Source organism: Lathyrus oleraceus, chromosome 3 (assembly GCF_024323335.1).
Source record: "Lathyrus oleraceus cultivar Zhongwan6 chromosome 3, CAAS_Psat_ZW6_1.0, whole genome shotgun sequence".
Classification (NCBI taxonomy): Eukaryota; Viridiplantae; Streptophyta; class Magnoliopsida; order Fabales; family Fabaceae; genus Lathyrus; species Lathyrus oleraceus.
Genome location: NC_066581.1, coordinates 285,073,216 through 285,093,549, shown reverse-complemented (window position 1 = coordinate 285,093,549; position 20,334 = coordinate 285,073,216). Strand labels below are relative to the sequence as shown.

Genomic DNA, 20,334 nt, shown 5'->3' with positions numbered 1-20,334 from the left:
TGTAATTTATTGTGTGTATATGCACAATATTTGTATTTCTAGGGTTCAAACAAATTAGAAATCTCAATTCTCTGAGGAGAAATTGGGGTTTATCAATGGAAAATTTGGAAGAAGATGGAGTAGGAGTGTATTATATACAACAAACGGTGGTGTAAATAGCAATCTATGGAAATGAATTATTGAACAAAAAGTGACAACGTAATAATTGAGTGGTGTAAAGGTGTGAATGAGTAAGCTTTGCCTCCAAGTGCATTCATTACACTTACAAGCATAGTGAATAATATGCATTGATGTTTTAAACATCTTAACAAGATCATTTGTGACATGGTTAAAGAACATTATCATCAATTACTTATCATTGTGCTAACAAATATTGAAAACCAGATGATGTAAAAAAACAAAGTATACAATATATTAAAGTTGACACTATTTACAAGTCCAATATGCCCCTACCCCCTAAACAAAAAAAGAAAAGAAAACAGCATAGAAAGAGAAATAAATGTAATAAAAAAAATGAAAGCAACAAATCAAAACAAGGAAAAAGGGAAAATGAATCTGCAGCTACCATCATCTTACCAGTTATCATACATTGAACTTCTTCATCTATCTTTCATATATAAATCTAGCAAACTTTCACTTTAATACAATCAAACTAATTCATTGTCTGGTCAAAATATCATCTCCTGTAACATCAGAGAGAAAAATATATAAACATCTGACTAAAGCTCGGCATAATCAACGTGGCAGTGTCGTGTTCGTGCATGTGTCAACATCGTGTCAGTGTCATAGGTTAGCAAACATGATTGTATTGTGTTTAATGAAAACAAGTATAAGGCTCTTTTTTGTTAGTTATTATAGTTAATATGGAATGAATACAAAAGCCGAACCTGGTCGCAATTAGGACAGGAGTCACTTCTTTCCATCCATTCAAGAATGCAAGATAGGTGAAAATGATGTTCACATTTTGTCAGATTTTTAGGATTCTCGTCGTCATATTCTGCATTAAAAACGACAAAAAAATCTCAAATGATTGTTTTTCAATATACTAAGAGAGAAACATGACAAAATTCAACTTTCAATTATGCGAGAAACTGTACCTTCGAGACAAATTGGGCAGACATCCTCTTCTTCTGTCGCCAATACTTGTGTTCCATTTGATTTTGATAGTTCTTTCTTCTTTGGAGATAGAGGTGTACATTTGGTTTGATCTTTACAATCTGATTCTTCAATATCATCATCGCGTGCAATAGAAGTTTCAAAACTACTCATACTAACGGTTTCTCTGCCAGACTCAGAGTCTGTTGACGCGGAACCTCCGAAGACAATGTCATAAGGAAGAGGCACAGGAGGAGACCGGAATGTATCAGGTATAGCCGCTTCAAAGTTTAATCCAACCAGAAATCCAGCAGAGAGCGAAGCAGTGGTACCATCATTAGAGGTTGAAGATCCGCGTTCTTCAAAAGTTGGCGGACACTGAAACCGGTGTTTTTCAAGTTTCAAATCATAAGCACATAACAAATTATAAATAAACAATTTAATTAAGCGCTCGTAAGCTTATAGCATAAACACTTATAATGATAGTAACCATTTTAAGGCTTTTAATAGCGAGTTGGTTAGGAAAATGTTGAAATTTTCCTTCATCAAATGGTTTCTGACACAATCATTGCTGGTGCGAAATATGAAAATAATAGAGTGAGATTACTAACATAGTAATAAACTGGTGTTCCTTGCAAGTGATGTTTTCTGGCAGAACAACAGCAACCTCCCATTTTCCGCTAGCTCGTTTTTGTTACTTAATCGAAACTCTCATTGATACTTTCACTCCTTTTTTTCCAATCTGCTATCACAAGCCTAAAAATAACATTGATGATTAATTTACAATTTCACATAAGATACAAACTTAAACATTTCACACAAAAAAAACTCAATGACATCAAAGGAAACTACATAAAGTATACAATTAGAGGATAAAAGTTACATTCATTCCTTGGTAAATTAGGATTTGAGAAACTTGATTATTCACTGTTTTGAGGTTCATCTTGATACAATTTTTTAACATGATTCTTATATCACTCATCCCTACAATGTTATTTGTCTTCAAAATCATTAATAGACAAATTAACCTTTAAGAGGAGTTCAATCTATGAAGAAGAATACCGACGCTTCATATTAAAGGTGTGTCCTTCTGACAACGGACACATGTCAGTGTCTGACATCAGTGTGACATCAACATATTCAAGTGAAGCACGACACTGGAAATATGACGCCAACACTGAAATGACACGGACACGGACACTGACACATAGACACATTTTTTCAGAGGTGTCGGTGCTACAAAACTAATCTATCGTCTCAAACTATTTATAGTGTCGACATGTGACTACCGTGTCGGTGCTTCATATATTTCAATCCAGTTAACCTACCAAAGGAAGATAGATAGCTTATAGATTATAGCAGTTGCAATAGACACAAAATTCCTCAATCACAAGTTACAGTTTTCATATCCATTAAGACTATATTTCAACAACAAAAATCATTAACATGCCAATTACAGATTACTAAAATTAGCACATCAATTTCAGCAAAAAAAAAATGAAACTTTACAAACAGAAACCAATTCACAAAAACAACAACATCAAAACAATCAAACAACAAGAGCCACCCTCAAGTCACCACTACAAGACAAAGCAAAACAGAGGAAACATCTTGACCCAAAACACCCCAACAACCAAAAGCAACAACCCTTTTGAGAAAACAAGAATTGAGTGAGGAAGCCATAACTAACACAATCAAATTCAGAGCACAAAACCCTAATCTTCAAAGCCCAAAAGGGTGGTAAAAAAACAAAAGTTGGTAAACAGTTACAATTCATGAAAACTGATAAAGCTAAGAGTAGCAAAAACCAAAAACGGAGAACAGAAGAAAATAAAAAAAATTACCTTTATGGAAGCAATAGAAGAGATGGAAGAGAAAGGTGGGAAATTGTTGGTTTGTTGTGGAATTTGGTTGCTTGAAGGTGGCTATGGTTATGGCTATGACTCTCTATCTTTCTTTCTTTATGTCAATTATATAATAATAATAATACTAATAATATAAATAATTAATATTTAATGTAAACTTTTTATTCTTCACATTTTTAGTTCAATTAACACACTAAAACATAATGTACACATTAATTAGAGTTACAATAATATTTATTTTTTATAAAAGTAAATAAATACTTCTATATCACTTAAAAGTGTGTGAGGGTGTTGTAAATCCTACTTAATTGTGAAAAAGTTGATTTTGGTATGCATTTTCTAATGGATTTATTCGCTTTGTTTTTTTAGGATTTTTATAAATTAATATAGATTTTTAAATTTTTAATTAAAAAAATGTAATAGAAGAGAATTAAACGAGGAGACCAAAATTTTAAATCCGCACTCTTTAATTCTCATTTTTTACGAGCAAATCAACTTTTTTACGAGCAAATCAAAATTTATACCTACTTCATTCTATTTTATTTTTCTGCTTAAGACAGAATTAAACGGAATGCACATGTTTATTTGTCATTCCTTCTCACAATTGTGGGGAAGATTGTGTTAATAAATATTATATTTTGTTTATGGATGTTTAGGATAAAAGTATTATCAAGGAGCATTTAATATATTTTATTAAAAATATATAAATAAGAATTTAATTATTTTGTTTTTAAATATAATAAATATATATTTTATAAAATAATTATTTGTTAGATGATAATGTTTATTATATTAATTTTGTTTATTTAATATTAAGTAGGTGTTGAGTTATAGATGATAAGAATGCATTAATTTTCAATATAATGAGTCAATTATGTTTAAAAATGTTATGCTTCCTCATTGGAGGAGAATGTAGGGTTGTGTTATTATATTTATGTTTCTTTTGTCTTCTTCCTACGTGTATATATAAAAATAATAATAATGCATGAAAATGACTTAGGTGGCTAGGGTTTTTTTAAACCAAATTATACTTTATAATTAACTTTAAAAAAATAATATGATTTGTTTAGACGTGTAGTGTAAAGCTTTTAGTAATTTGTGTGACTCATGTTTCAATTTTGTTCTCCATTACGTAACACTTTAATCCTATTGTTATGACTTTGATACCTCATGCTTTGTGAAAAATATTCTCTAATTATATATTAGGTTCTCCACTAAGTTGAATTTGGTAATGTACCAATGGTGGATGTTCTTTTTGTAGTCTTGTTTTTTTTACCTCATTTTCTTCCATGTAATTGGAGAAATTAATTATTATAAAATTAGAAAGTTAATTTTTAAATGTTTCTAGTGTGAGAAAAGACAAAGAAGTGAATGTGTATTGCATGAAATTAATAAATTTAAAATCTTCTTGTGTGAGAAAATAATAGTTGAATTTTGTTAAGGGGTATTGAAAAAATGGCAAAAGTAGGTCTATATAATTATGACCTTGTCACCACAGCAATGATAGTGTTTAAATATAGCAAATAAGACAACATTGTTAGAAAGATGAATAGAAAATCAGAGCAACTAAATTAGATAGTACTTTTCTAAGAACTCTTCTTTAATTGCTTCTCCTTTCTTTTATAATAAAATTAGATAGTATTTGACTTCTCTAATCGCTTTTTCTCTATTTTATAATAAAATAGAAGATTATTTCTTTAATTTTGGATAAGCACTCTATCAAATCTAAAAATATTTTTGTAAATTCGAAAATATATTTTTGAACGCATCTATTTCACATCAAAATACATTTTTAGTGCAACATGTCTTTATTTTTTCTAAAAGTTAAAGTTGGAATCACCTATAAATATAGATTTAGATGGTGACACATGTTTGTTATTAATTTTAATTTTTTTTCCATATAAATGGTTACACATATTTAATATATATATATATATATATATATATATATATATATATATATATATTTAAACGGTATATACTTCCATTATTCAAAATTTTCATCATTTTTTGTTTCTATAATAGGTTCTATGTGAACAATCATGTATTAATTCGAAAAAATATTTTTGAACGCGCCTTAATTTGTAAAAAATAATGCTAATAATAGTTAATTCGGAAATACATTTTCGGTCTCAATCCGTATTATTAAAAAAAAAATATAACAGAGTTTATTCAAAAATACATTTTTAGACTCATCTTAATTTTATTAAAATGAAGCAGGGTGTATCCGAAAGTACATCTTAGAATATCCTTTGAGACAAGATTGAGTTTCTAAGGTTCATATTGATCTAAAACTTATATAAAGATCAGTGCCACTATACTTGTTAGCACACACGCACACAATGTCTCAATATACATATCTCATTTTTGTCTACTTTAACAGCGAGAAATCCTCTCTTAAATTTAGGTTCTCGGAGATCACTCGTTTTGTCGATCTAAAATAAATACTAGAGAATATGTACCTAGACAATCGAAGATTTGTGAATGTCTATTATCGTTTAATCTCAATTGACAATGAAGGAAAGATATTGTTCAACAAGTTTGAGTTGAAGAAAAATGAAGATTTAACTATTATGTGCGGTACATTTCACTTTTACGAAACTAAAGGTTCGGTCAAGGTGGATGCTAAGATTGTGAGATCGAACGAAGATTATTCTAAAGATGTTGAAACGTCCTATTTGATGATAAAATATACTATTATATTTATGTTAAAGATTTTCTATATAATATTTCATTTTTAATGTATATCATGAGAATGATTGATGTTAATTTATATTACATTTTTTTCATCTGCTTTTTGATTTTTAAGTATAAAAAATTTTAGAAATACATTTTTAGAGTATACAAAATTTTAGAAATACATTTTTAGATTTGTCTAAAATTTGAGCGCATCCGAAAATTTTACCTCCTTTTCTTTCATGTAACCGAAGAAATTGCCAAAAAATTACTAGAAAGTCAATTTTCAAATGTTTCTAGCTTAAGTCCTTGGGTTAGGGCTGCTGAAAGAGATAGAAAAGGACAAAGAAGTAGGTGTTTAATTCATGAAATTAAAAATAAATACAAAGTCTTCTGTTTGAGAAAATAATAGTTGAATTTTTCATACATATATAAACAATTCAAAGAATTTCTGAGCTACTTGTTGAATTTTTGTTAAGGTGTATTACAAAAAATGCCAAAAAAGTAGGTCTATATAACCTTGTCACCATAACAATGATGATATTTAAATAAATCAAATAAGAAAAAATTGTTAGAAAGATGACACACGTAGCTAGCATATTATACAATAACATCTTATACACACACACAAATATTAATAAGCTTCACTAAAAAAAGCTATTAAAATAAGTTACAAATAGTTTTAAGTACAGAAACTCCAAACAAACTTTTCCAAATACTCTAAAATGGAATAAAACCAAAATTGGTAGGAGACACTGATACATTAACACAGTAACATCACTATCACAATATAGCTTAATCTTAATATGATACAGTTCAAGGCAAGTCTTATTCTAAACTATAATTTACATAAGACAAACCTCTTTATCCCATCACCAAAATTACCCCTAGTTTGATTCCTTTAAGGGTAGAATATTCTATAAAGAATGGCATAAACAAACCTTATGCAGAAAAGAATTTACAACAGACTTGATCACTTCACTCTTATTGGCCTCAGAATCGAATCTTTCCATGACTTCTTATCCAAGTAAGAAACCCATATGTTTGGATTTCCACTGCCAAGGTACGTTTAGTGTCCATTACTGGCAGCTACACGTTTTTGTGACACCATTGCGTGAAGTCACCTTAAACACAAGAAATCGAAAAATTGAAAAATGATTCATTTTCCTCCCATTTTTACACCGTCCTATTCGATATATATGATTCTATTTCTAACTGGCTCTTGGAAGTGAATCCTGATGAGTGAGTTCATAGTTTCCATTTTCAGGTAGCTGATTCTCACTATCCACAATATTTGCTTTTGAACAAAGGAAGAAGAAAGAAGATGTGTATATTGAAATATGCCAAAAGCTGTAAAAAAAAGAAAACACATTTCAAAAGAATGCGAACATGAGAGGTAGAGAAGGTATAAACTAAAAGAAGGGAAATGATAATAGCAATATTGTTAATACCTATGCCAAAACCAGTAATTTTCGCTGGTTTCAAGTGTCCAGCTTACTATTGCCATTGACAGTGCAGAAAAACCAGCTAACGCAAAAGGCCAATGGTACCGTCTTAGAAGTGTTCCAACAAGATTACATAGCCATCGCTTTATCACTCGTAAACTGCAGATAAAATTCATCACTAATAAGTTATATTCAGTGTCGTCAAATAGCAGCTATATTACACAGCTGAGTTTAAGCAAATCGGAATTGTTTCCCGTTACACTATGTAGTACAAAGTATTGTCTAATAGTGGCTATAGCGGTGCTATAGCCACTATAGCATAGCAGAATTTGATTTAAGCGCTATAAAGCATATGCCATCGATCGCTATTATGTTGCATGTAAACCAATATGATGTCGTATTGAAACAAACTTACCTGTGAGAGAAATTGAGTGAGAATCTAACTGAAAAGGAAAGGGACCTATACTTTGTTGACAACTCTATAACCCATCCAATAAGGAGACCAAGAGCACCAATCACTATCACAAGAACAACATTGGAAGACCTACATATTTCACAATCAAATATGAAAAAAGACTATTAACATTTTTATGGTGTTTGTGTATATGCGCGCTTGTGTGCGTGTGAATATTCAGTCTATTAGTTCATTTACCTGGTTGCATTTGTTACAGCCATTAGAGCAGTAAGGATAGCAACAGCGGTGTGGATTGCCCTCTTCAATACTTCGTCAATGGTAGCTAGGTAAAGAAAAGTGCTAATCACAGCCATGAAAGAGAGCCAGAAGTCCATGAACTGTAAGACGTTATAGTTTAACGCACACCAAGCACCTACGTCACACGCATGATATAGTCCACTAGCAATTCCACTAGACGTGAACAAAACCCATTCTGCTAATGCCTGCATAATAAACGGTGTTATGAAATTTGTACGATCAAAGAAAGGTAAACTATGGGTTGAATACAAAAGTTTATATAATGAGATAATAAGAGTTACTAAACAAGTAAAGAGAAAGAACCACCTTTTGCCGAAGGGCCCAATAGGCAGGAAGTATGGCCGCAGCATTTGATACAATGAGAAAAAATGATTGTCGTACATGCCCTGCATATATTTTCCGGTAACTCGTTTAGGTCTAATGATGTAAATGCTAACAAGCACAAAGGTTCTGACTTGACAAAAAAATTGAAGTTAAAAAAGAAATAAAGATAAAGGACCAAAAGACGAGTTTGCCTGATAAATAAGTTACACAACAAGAAAAATTAAATTGATGTTTTATATCGTAAATTTGAACACTGCAGGGCAATAAAATCACTAACTTCATCAATCTCAAAAATGAACAAGCACCTTGATGTGATACAATTTCAATGCTACAGTCAATGCCTCCATGGTTTCGATCACAAGAGCAGAAGCTGAAGACAACAAACAAAGTAAACATTCTAAATGATGAATTCCATTACTTTCTTCAGTAAACATAACTTTATAGAAAATTTAGGAACGGGCAAAGGGTTTAAAATAAACCTGTATGATGTCAAGCCACTTGCATCGAAAGAAAATTTACAGTCCCCGTGAGAGGAGCAGCGTTTCGGGCATCGTTCAAGCGAAAGAGACATGACAGTTGCCCCTTTAGAAGGATTGCGGCTGGCATTAAGATATCTAAGACCAAAACCCCAAGTTCCTTCTCTAGCATACATAATATAGAAGTTGATCTTGTCATCACTCAAATCATATAGCATAAAAAACATAGATGTGTCGCTTCTCATTGTCTTGTTAACATAATAATAGTCCCGGCTAATAAGAGATGGTACTCCACCAAATCTAACGTACACTTCATAATTGATCTTCACGTCTGAGGATAGTTGTACATGAATATTTCCTCCGGCTGCACCACGAGGAATGTCCAAAAGTAAGTAAGTCCAAATGTTACCAGGTTCGTCATTGTATGATGAGTTACTCAAAAGTGGTTCAAGAGGGAAATTGGCAGAAGTATAAGATGCTCCGGTACCGACCGGTAAATAATATGATTCAAAGGGAGTTGGACCTCTCCGTACAAATGTCTGCAGAAACCCATCCTCATATTGTCAATAACTTATTCCAGCATAAATAAATACCTTCTAGCATCAAGACATCGCATGATTCTACCCTAGGGTGTTCTTAAATCAACTTCAAATCAAGAAATATTAATAGAGATGATTTTTGCATAACCAAACTTAGACATCTTTTCCAATAACTTTTTAAGTGGTTAATGCAGTTCAAATAGGTGGTTAATCACGTTCAGTAGATGATTAATGGATATTACTAGTTTTTGAAACTCGTTGAAACTCATTAACCATCGACATAACTTCATTAACCACAAACTTGGACGTGGTTAACCATTTGGACTTGGTACATTAACTTGATTCTACCCATTCTTCTTGAAACCTCAAATGTTATATTGTAGTACAAGGATTAGCATAACCTTAATTGTTATTATAGAGAAAGTTCTTAAGGTGGCAACACAAAAAGGAAACTTTGCAGAAAATATTTGCGAAGAATACTACCTGAAGCGTGTAGATATCCATTTTACAATTTGGACCGGCCTTCCCGAGAGGGCATTGAAGCACATGATATTCCACTGAATAACAAACGCTTACATTGCTATCCTGTATCTTTATAGGATTAATCGGTACGATAGTAATGTACCAACGACCGATTAATGGTGAATGAATAACCAGCGGAAATTTACTTAAATCACTGGAGTAATCGTACGAAGCGACTGAAGGCATTGAACCATGGCGAACAAAACACATTAAACTAACATCACCCGCCGCACCAGATGTTTTGTTTGAAGGCGTGACATTGAATTTGACATCACTTGCCGTAATGGTAAATTTGTCTGCCACACTTATTATATCAAAGGAGAAGACGTTTGATACGCTTTCATCAGCACAAAAAGTTTTCAAACTACTTTTGCAGGTCATCAAATTTTCCAACAATGGCTCGTTCGCTGTTGTAGCCTTCAAGGAACTATTGACATTAGAAGTTGTGCATGAAAATGGATAAACGGGACTGTTACAGAAATCCCCCATCATCATTGAATTTGTGCATGCTTCCACAGTTATATTGGCAGCAAAGGAGTATGCTGGACCTCTGATAATCTTCAGAGGTGAGAATATTATTACTTTTTGGGTAATTTTCAGAATTATTTTGGGTAAAAAATAATAGTTGCATAATAAACCTTACCATCTTCGATTGTGTTCTTGTAGGTCCAATGCCATTGAAAAGACCAATGAACCAAACACCTGGAGATATCTGAACAACAATTCATTACGGTTTCCATCTTAGAAACTACATAAGAACAAAAGAAAAACCGCTCGCAACTAACCTTTCCCCAAGCAACATATATGCTAGTTATAAAAAACCAATCATGTGACCTAACATCTCAAGCTTTTCGGAGGGTTTGTCCTTGACATATCACATACCAGAGCCCCTATGATTATTTATTTTTTAGCAGCGCCCCTATGACCAAGTGGTTAGGAGTTAATCTTTCTGTCTCCAAATTCCAATCCATTCTTATCTTGCATCTTCACCTAATAACTTAACTTTTAATAGAACCGACCCTCGACTATAGGAATTTTAATTTTAAGCAAGTATTTCTATGTTATTACAAGCATAAGGAGACATTGAGCTAGATGAAGCAATACATAAAACACGGATATTATACTAGTAATAAAAAAATAAAATATAATGCTTCAAGTATAAAAAAAAGCCTAAAACAATACCTGATTATTTGTCAGTTTCATAGTGATATTTTTCTGCATAGGGAAGCACTGTTCCACATCTAAACCATTAATCCCTGAATAAAATGGAGAACAAAAAGTAATCATAATAGGAAACTGAAAATAAAAGGTGAAAAAAGAAATATCTAAGACGGTTAACAACAACACGGCAACTGTTTCATAACATCTGTGCTTCCGCGGTCTCCTACCTGAGATGGCTGAATCTTTCAAAGTTAAGTTTAAGGCATCTGGCAGTGGAGGACCTCCATCTCTAAAGCATATTATTGGCAGTGTGCTCATTGGAGCACTTTCAATTCTAGAGACATCCTGAAAACAGAAGGGTCAATTCAACAGAAAGATAATATCATGACGAGCACTTCATGGACTTTTATGCAGCATAGTCGGTAATGACAATTTTAATAAGATTGGATGTACTTACAAGGTCCACATCTGAGTTCATTGCTATAGACATCGAAGAAAACCATGATGGCAAGTCAACTGAAGCAATAGAAAACATTAAGAGACAAGTATGATCTCATTCGCAACTCCAAAAGTCCAAACATATCTGTAAATGAGGTTTTTCGAGAAAACATATTTCTAATTCAAAATAACATAACTCGTAATTGCAATTGAATTAGTTAAATCTAACAAACTAACACATCACAAAATAGATAACAAATAACGAACAGCAATTGTTCCGACCTCAAATCCGCTGCACCGTTTTTCTGAGGTACGTTCGAGATCCACCTCAGACCATTCGGGCTGTTTGTGAGAATCGGGGGGTTTAAGCCATGCACAACGGCTGACAAACTCTTTCACCCCTTAGCCTCGACTAGAAGACTATTGTTCCGGTACAGTAAAGTTTCACATTACTAGGAATTGAGACCAAAAGTGGTATATAAACACTCACATCCACAATCCACAACCCCCCAGTCGCCTTTTAACCAAGGACAAAATTCCGAGGGCTTACACAAAGTGCCAAAGCGGACAATACCTAAAAAAAGGCGTGTTCCCGAGCTATCAAATAAGATAGCATCCCTATATTTCAAGTCCATATATGATTCTTGCAGAGTTATTATTACCAGTCTACTATGATAAACTATAGCAACATAACCTAGACACACGGGATAATAATCATAAACACAATAACAACAACCAATAACAAAATTATAATGTAATCAGTCTCTTAGATTTCCCCTAATACACAAAAACGAACCAATTGTGTAAACCTCTCATACTCAACCCCAGATGAAGCAAGTAAAATGAAATTCAATTCCAACACAAAGATAATGCTTCATCACAAACAACCACCACAACAACAACAAATCAAGCAAATAACAATGATTAAAAAGAAAAGGGTGCTGCGAATTGGGCGACAAACCTCTAATATAGCGCAAATCAAAGGGTCTGAGCCTAGTACGAGGGTAGCTGAAGCTTGAAACAATAAAGGTTTCACCTTTGCTACTGGGTTCACCATTTGCAGAGAGTAGAACAAAGGAACAAGAAAAGAGAAGCACAAAATTGAAAAAACTCATCTTTTTCACTCTACTGATTTTTCTACCAATTTTGAGAGAGTTCTTCTGAGATCATAGCGATGAATTGGTAGAGAGGGAGTGAGTGAGGCAAATGGGTATTATTTGTTTAATTAGTTAATTGAATAATAATGGGAAGAAGAAAAAAAACATGTCAGTGAGAATGTGGGAAACACGTGTATAAGTCGAAACTTACCAATGAGTCATTAGTTAAGTATAAAAAAAAAACTAAAGAAAAAACACAACACACGAAATCTATGTGAGATACGATGATGATGCTCTATGTTAAGTACTATGTTGACTCATTTTCTGTTGACTTTAGTCTAACGTGGTAAACACCTGGAGAGAATAAAGTTATGTGTATGTCTATCCATTTTAGTTTTTATCTATATTAATATTAATTAAATTATTTTATGATTTAGTTAAAAAAATAGTTTGTTTTTTTACTTTAATGTTCAAAAAATAATTAAAACTTTATTTTGACCAAATCAAGAAAGTTATAATCACCTTTATTAAAATGGTTTTTTTACAAAAATAACCTAATTTTTCAAGAAAATTCCCAAAATACCCCTGGTTTCAAAAAAAATCCCAAAATACCCCACTTTTAGGAGGAGTCTCCAATTGAATTGGTGACTCCTCTTAAAACTTGAATGGAGGCGCCAATTGGATTGGCTAGGCCAGGTGCCCTAGCCAATCCAATTAGCGCCTATGTGTAGGTTTTAAGAGGACTCGCCAATTCAATTGGAGACTCCTCCTAAAATGTATTTTTTGTCTTATAAATAGATGCGTTGTGTGACCAATTGTTTCACATCTCATATAATCATTTGGCTATCATGTTTGGTGTTCGTCGCCGATACGAAAAGGTGATTTATGCGAGAGACAAACCTCAAATGCTGATGCTGTTTTGGAACATCACCACGTTCGATCAACTGAAGAGGGAGCTGGTTCGTTGGTTAGATGGGAAAATACCAGAAGGGGAAAAAATCAGAAGTATTGAGAGACTTGACAGTATCTTTGGTTGGGTGCGAATGAAGACTGATAAGGATGCTAGGGAAATGATGTTCGGTCGAGACGACATCAATTTGATTGTTGTAATCAGTTAGAAATATTTATGTTTTCAGATGTTTTGTATTGATGTTTGTTGTGAACCTCGTTGTAACAAGAACTTAATGATATATAATGATTGAATGTTACAGAAATACAATGTTACAAAAAGCTTAAGACCTATATGATGCTCCTCGATTGGGACAGTTGTTCTTGTTGTGTCCTGGTTGACGACAGATACTACATAATCTTATCATTTTATCTGTGGAATCCATCTCTGTTCTTATACGTGTGCTGTTTGGCCTTCCTTTCTTCTTTCTACGCATCTCGTCATTGTGCCAAACAATATCTCCTTCATATGGAGGTCAGTAATCCTCCATTGGTAGTACTGAGAAGCTTTGAGTATATACATTCATGATGGTGTTGGCCTTGTACACATCAGATAAATGGTTGTAAGCGTCTTGACGAGTATAAGCGCATGCTGCTATGACATGGGAGCAAGGTATGCGGAAGGCCTGAAATTTTCCATAATCGCACCAACTTCTGTTTAGTCTAACAACGTAGGCTAAATTTGGTATCCCCTCGTTGTTGCCCATTGTTTCCTGGACGCTGAAATTTTGTCTATGACGGTCAAAGACTGTTACAGCGTGTGTGCTAGCTTTGATGCTCTCCTCTTTCATGACCTTCATGCAACACTCACTGAATACTTGCCCGGACATTAACACCGCACTCCATCTTTCACCTCTGGTTGCGAACATAGAAGTCAACCTATAATAGGTTGATTTTACCAAGGCGGTTATCGGCAGATTTCGAATTCCTTTGAAAACCCCGTTCATGCATTCCACAATGTTTGTTGTCATGTGGCCCCATCGACAACCTCTGTCAAATGCCCTTGTCCACTGCTCTACTGGTATGTTATTTATCCATCTCCCTGCATCTTCATTAGACAGTCTAATTTCATCACGATAATATTGAAATGACGGTTGAGTTAAAGCATACCCAGCATTCACCACCTTCTTGCGAAGATTCTTATCTTTTATAGCACGCATGAAGTTTTGTGCAATGTGTCTGATACAGTAGACATGTGTAGAAGGAGGATCATGTCATTTGTTGTCATGATTGTTGTAGGCATTCTCAATGGCAGCATGTCTATCAGAAATTAAACAGAGATTGGCTTGTGGAGCCACATGCGTTCTGAGATGTCGAAGAAAGAAACCTCATTCACCAGCTGTTTCACCTTCAACAAGAGCAAAGGCAATGGGAAAGACATTGTTGTTGCCGTCTTGTGCAACCGCCATGAGCAAAGTACCCTTGTATTTTCCGTATAACCAAGTGCCATCAATTTGAATAATAGGTTTGCAGAATGCGAAACCTTTTATGCACGGGTCAAATTCCCAAAAGAGACGGTGAAATATTCTATTACCTGTAGCACAGGTTCCGTCTGGCATCATTGCTGGCACTGTCTCCATAATTGCCACAGTTCCTGCGACATATGTTTTTAGTGCCCATAAAAACCGTGGCAATTCCTTGAATGAATCCTCCCAGTTGCTGAAAACCTGTTCAACAGCCTTTGTCCTCGCAATCCAGGCTTTCTTGTAAGATGGAGTATAATTATATGTTGTTCTGATATGGGATATAATTATACTCACCTTCACTGATGGGTCTTTATTAACCAACGGCAGAATGTCTTGACATATCAAAGTTGCGCTTAGTTTACGGTGATCTTGTTCAGTATTAGTTGCAATGCAACTGTGCGGTGGGTTTATTGAAGCGATCTACCAAGAGTCGTTTTTCTTCTTGTAAGACGCAGCCAAACGAAACTTACAAAGCATGTTATGACATTCGATAACATACCTTCTAGAATCAGTGCGTTTCACTGTAAAGTCAATAGAGTTGTTCATGTGGAATTTTTTGATTGCCAGAACACATTCTTCTTTGGTACGAAACATGTCTCCCACCTTTAATTCACCTTCTGATCTCGGATATGGATTATAGAAAACACTGTTGGATGTTTCATCGTCCTGAAGATCCATATTTGTCATATGTTGAGGCGGATTGTAGACATGACTATGAGGTATTGGTGGTGGTTGATCATCATCTTCATCGTCGTTGTTCAGCATGTGATCAACCTGTATCTCGGTCTCCTCTTCTTCTTCATCAACAACGTCCACTTCTGCTTCTGCTTCTGGGTTGAGTTCATCTGACCATTGTGGATCATCTTCACCAGCTTCATCCTGATCGTGATCGTGATCGTGATTCTAATGGTATCAGTGTTTCGAAAACAAAAACCATGTAGCTCAGACTCGAATGTTTCACCGTTGCAGTGAACGTTGACATTGTATAATGATGAGGATGACATTGTGAAGATGAAAACTATTTTCTTACTGCAGATGAATGTGAGTGTAGTGTGTTGGATGTTGATAGTAATACACTTAAATAGATGAGTGAAGTGTCTCACATGCTAGCTAGTTCGGAGTGACGTGTCGGACATGCAAGATAGTCTGAGATGACGTGTCGGACATGCAAGCTAGTCTGAGATGACGTGTCGGACATGCAAGATAGTCTGAGATGATGTGTCAACCATGCAAGCTATCAAGAAGTGACTTGTTCAGCATGCAGGAGACAAGACAGCCACGTGTCAGACATGCAGACACACACTCCAAATGGATTGGCGCCTCCACTTATTCCTTGCACATGGGCGCCAATTCAAGTGGAGACACCATGCATTCAGACCTCGAAACCAAGCAATCAGACCTAGGTCTTGCATGCATGTCCCTATGGAGGCCCCAATTTGAATGGCGACCCCTCTTAAAGGTTGTACATGGTCGCCAATTCAAGTGGAGACACCATGCAAGCACAACTTTTCATGCTCCCATCCATTTGCCTATAAATACATCCACTCCCTCAACACTTCTTCCACATCATCACTCTTACTACTTCCTCTACAATACTTCTTCTACAATTTCATCTTCAACAACTTCTTCTAGTTTCATCTACACCAACCCCCCTAACAAAATGTCTATCCTCACAATGGGCGAAGCACATAGAGGAACGGTTGCAAACATCGCAACATATGTAAGTTTTTTCTTTTGTTAACTTTTTATCTTTCATCTTCACCAACCCTATTTTATTTTGACATACCAACTTAGTCAAGTTTTTTATTCTTTCTTTTATAGGATGTATCAAGGTTTCAAACTCGGGTCCACGAATATGTCCATATGGACCCGATGATTCAACCTTATGTTGAACTCGCCGGTTTTGGTCACATTAGCAAGATTTTGTCTTGGTCCATAGATAACAAATTCATTCTAGCCTTATGCGAAAGATGGAGACCAGAGACACACACATTTTGGTTCCCAACCGGTGAGTGTACCGTGACGTTAGAAGACGTCTACATGCTTTTAGGATTATCCATTAAAGGCAAGGCTGTTAATGGTAAGACCAACTATGCAAATTCAATTTGCATGGAGCTCTTAGACACTGATTCGTTAGATGATAATGCTAGAGGTCAAGGTATACTACTCTCACATCTTAAGTCATACTATAATAGTTTATACTTAGATGAGCATTCTACCGAAGATGCTCGAATAATAAAAACTAGGTGTTACATTATGCTGTTAATTTGATCGTCTTTATTTCCCGAAGGTAGTGGTTCTAGCATGCATATTATGTACTTACCTCTACTTAGACATGTAGATAGAATAGGAAGTTACAGTTGGGGATCTGCTTGTCTAGCCTATCTCTATAGCTCCTTGTGCAAAAACTCCCACAAAGACACATCTATATTTTCTGGATGTGCTGTTTTGCTACAAGCATGAGGTTGGTCAAGACTACTGATAACATGAAATAACATCACATTTTTGGACTCGATTTAATTAAATTATATTATTATTTGTTTCAATTTATTTCATATTATTCGATATTACGTGGTATTTTCCCTTCTATTTGTGTCAGGTAACTTATTTGAAGCATAAGTGAAAAAGGAAGAAAAGGGGGTGAAAAAGAGGATGAAAGCAAATTCCACTAAAGCCCAGCCCACAATTACAAGCCAGGAGCGCTGAAGCTGTGACGAGCGTCACGCCATGCTACTTTGTGTTACGAGCGTAACACATGGTGTGACGAACGTCACACCCCACTCCTATATTTTTGGCTTTTGACGCGTAACAGAGGCACGTTGAAGCTATTCTTCTGCTTGACTCGTTGAAACGTGAAGCTTACTTACTGAAGGCATTTTGGGGAAACGGTTACAAAGGGGACTAATATAAATAGAACCAAAGATCCAACCCTGAAGCTCTCTTTTTTTTTCCGGCCGTGCAAGCATTTACAGCACTAATTTTCTACAGCTTTCTATTTTATTAGCAATTTTTGTTTCTTTTCTTTTCCAGTCAGTCTTTCAAGCACTTAATTAATTTTTCACACAATAGTTTCTATGCCGGAAACTATTGTGTATCTTTTACTGGATCTAACCTTACGTTAGATCATAGTATTTTTATCCCTTTGCTTTTATTTTCCTGTCCGATTGAAGAGTGCAAGAACAAATCCAACCGGTCTGTGGTGGAGTGTTCAAGATTCCTATTAATTATTCAGGTTCTTTAATTTATTGTTTTAATTTATATATGCTCTGCATTGCTGTTTATTTATATTGTTTGCCTGATATGGTTTTATTTAAACATGATAATTGTTTAGACCTGTTTAGCATGTCCGGCTAATTAATTTAGATATCGGTATGTAAAGTAAGCGGAATGAAGGAATCAAAACTAAGTTGGTTTAATTCCATTTAAAAATAAAGTCACTCTTTTTATGGTCTCAATTTACAGCATTAATCCCAAAGTTTTTGTACGAGAGTAAAAGACATAAAGAAGTTAAAATCAATAGAACGACGGTTTGAGTTTTTAACTGGACAGTGTAAATTGGACATTAATTCTAAATCAGGGCGAAAGCAATTTTTAGAGTTAATTAAATTCTAATCTTTTTCAAAAAGTATTTTTAAAGGTTGAATGTGAGGACGAGAGTTAAGCATTTAAGTTTAATTATATAATCTAAGTCAATAGAGCGAGAGTTTGAGACGAGGGTGTTTAAACGGTTATTATTTTAATGAAAAGAGTTTCTATAGATTCTATTATTTTCAAAAAGTGATTTTGGACTTAACTAATAAGTGACAGCTACGTTAATATAAAGTCATAGTCTATTCAACAGAGCGAGAGTTTGAGATAAGACTTTTAATCAATAGTGTCTACTGAAAAGATTTATTTTAAAACTAAGAAACTAACGAAGATTTGATTCCCTAATTACGACGAACTACATACCGATATCCGCTATATTTAATATTTAATCTAGATCTTATTTTAGTTTTACTTTTCCCCTTAATTGTAACACCCTTCTACCCCAAACGACATAATTAAATAGATTATCAGAGTACAACATGTAGAAGAGTTTACATTTCATACAACATATTATTCTTCGCATCACAACATAAAACATATTATTTATTTGATTTAAAACTTCGCAGCGGACAACAATATAAATATTATAATAAGGTGTCAACATGACCTCAACAAAACACCTCAACAATCATTCATCACAAACAACGTAGATAAAAATAATTCGGCTATCGAATCCCATAATCCCCGGTGTCACATGACCAGAGCATTTGACTCGACTCTGTAGAATAACTCTACACTTATTCTCCGAACCTCAACAAAAGCTACTCCTCTTTATCTGCACATTGCTCATCATAGATGAACATAAACACATGCAGAAGGGGTGAGAATTACATTATTAAATAATAATATAACGACGGAAATATAAACATAAATATATATTTCACATATGCCAACACAACTCATCATCATCATCAAAATCAACAAACTCATGAACATCATCAAAACAACACATCAATGCAATGCACACACCCATGCATGACTCAACACGACTCGGTATACCCATTTTGTGATCAACTACAGGATCACCACTCCCAGATTCATCACCATAGAATCCGAGTTCCCCGCAAGGAACCAAGCCTCTCAACAAGCCCGGAGTCAACAACATCATTGGAACTCATGTCCGTTCATCATTAGGCATCGGCCTTTCATGAATGCATGCACATCAAACATGCATCATAATCATCATAGCAACAACAACATCATATAGTCATGTTATCATCATCATTAATATCATGACATACAACTCAACAAAACAACAACAACATCATAACGATATCACATCGTCACATAACACATTCATAATTAAACACATAAATTCAACATATCATCATCATAACACCTCATACAAATCATATAATCACTATTAATGGTTTATAGTACAACTACAGCGACTTACTAAGAGTCTCGCAACTCAACGTACTCCAAACCCACCAACATTAGCTTCTGCATTTCTCCAGTTCGCGCCGCCAACATAGGGACGCGCCGCGAAATCTCCAATACAACACAGTTCGCGCCGCGAACGAAGGGTCGCGTCGCGAACAACTTATTTCGCTTCAGTGCGCGCCGCGAAGCAGGGTTCGCGTCGCGAACAACGAATTACAGAACCCCTCTAAATCCTGCCCAGTTCGCGCCGCGAACTGGGCTTCGCGCCGCGAATCGCGCGCGACAGAACCCCTCTGCTGCAGAATTCAGCGCAGCTTTGTTTCTCTACTCGCCATAACCCGTACCCCACAGCTAACAAACCAAAATCGACATTTAACAGACATATATACACAACATACTTCGATTACAGTGCATATAACACAACAAAACTCACAGATCGGAGGATTTTCCATCAAAACCCCAACTTTCCCAATCTCTCTAAAACCCCCAAAATTCATCAACAATCCAACATATCTCATGAAATTGCTCGCATATTATCGTTTAATAAGGTTCAGACCCCTTACCTCTTTGGATTGAAGGAAGCTCCGAACAATCTTTGG

At 34.8% G+C, this 20,334-nt stretch overlaps 2 protein-coding genes across 6 annotated transcripts; both read right to left on the bottom strand.

Moving 5' to 3' along the window:
• Positions 1-390: 390 nt before the first annotated feature.
• Positions 391-3,094, bottom strand: LOC127127064 (probable E3 ubiquitin-protein ligase RHB1A). The gene is made up of 5 exons (XM_051056157.1): positions 2,940-3,094; positions 1,707-1,851; positions 1,098-1,473; positions 888-997; positions 391-683 (listed from the first exon to the last, which is right to left on the bottom strand). The coding sequence occupies exons 2-5, from the start codon at positions 1,767-1,769 to the stop codon at positions 669-671; spliced, it is 564 nt and encodes a 187-aa protein (XP_050912114.1). The 5' UTR covers positions 1,770-1,851; positions 2,940-3,094; the 3' UTR covers positions 391-668.
• A 3,157-nt stretch (positions 3,095-6,251) lies between these two features.
• Positions 6,252-12,541, bottom strand: LOC127127062 (uncharacterized). Of its 5 annotated transcripts, none has more exons than XM_051056151.1 (13): positions 12,215-12,541; positions 11,273-11,331; positions 11,043-11,160; positions 10,837-10,910; positions 10,298-10,366; positions 9,616-10,212; positions 8,597-9,132; positions 8,423-8,487; positions 8,100-8,179; positions 7,734-7,978; positions 7,497-7,625; positions 7,088-7,240; positions 6,252-6,986 (listed from the first exon to the last, which is right to left on the bottom strand). In XM_051056151.1, the coding sequence occupies exons 1-13, from the start codon at positions 12,366-12,368 to the stop codon at positions 6,848-6,850; spliced, it is 2,418 nt and encodes an 805-aa protein (XP_050912108.1). In that variant the 5' UTR covers positions 12,369-12,541; the 3' UTR covers positions 6,252-6,847. The 5 variants fall into 5 exon arrangements, with proteins under 5 accessions (XP_050912108.1, XP_050912109.1, XP_050912111.1 ...); XM_051056152.1 differs by having other exon boundaries at positions 11,273-11,398; positions 12,215-12,336; XM_051056154.1 differs by lacking the exons at positions 11,273-11,331; positions 12,215-12,541 and having other exon boundaries at positions 10,298-10,356; positions 11,043-11,057.
• Between the last annotated feature and the right edge of the window lie 7,793 nt (positions 12,542-20,334).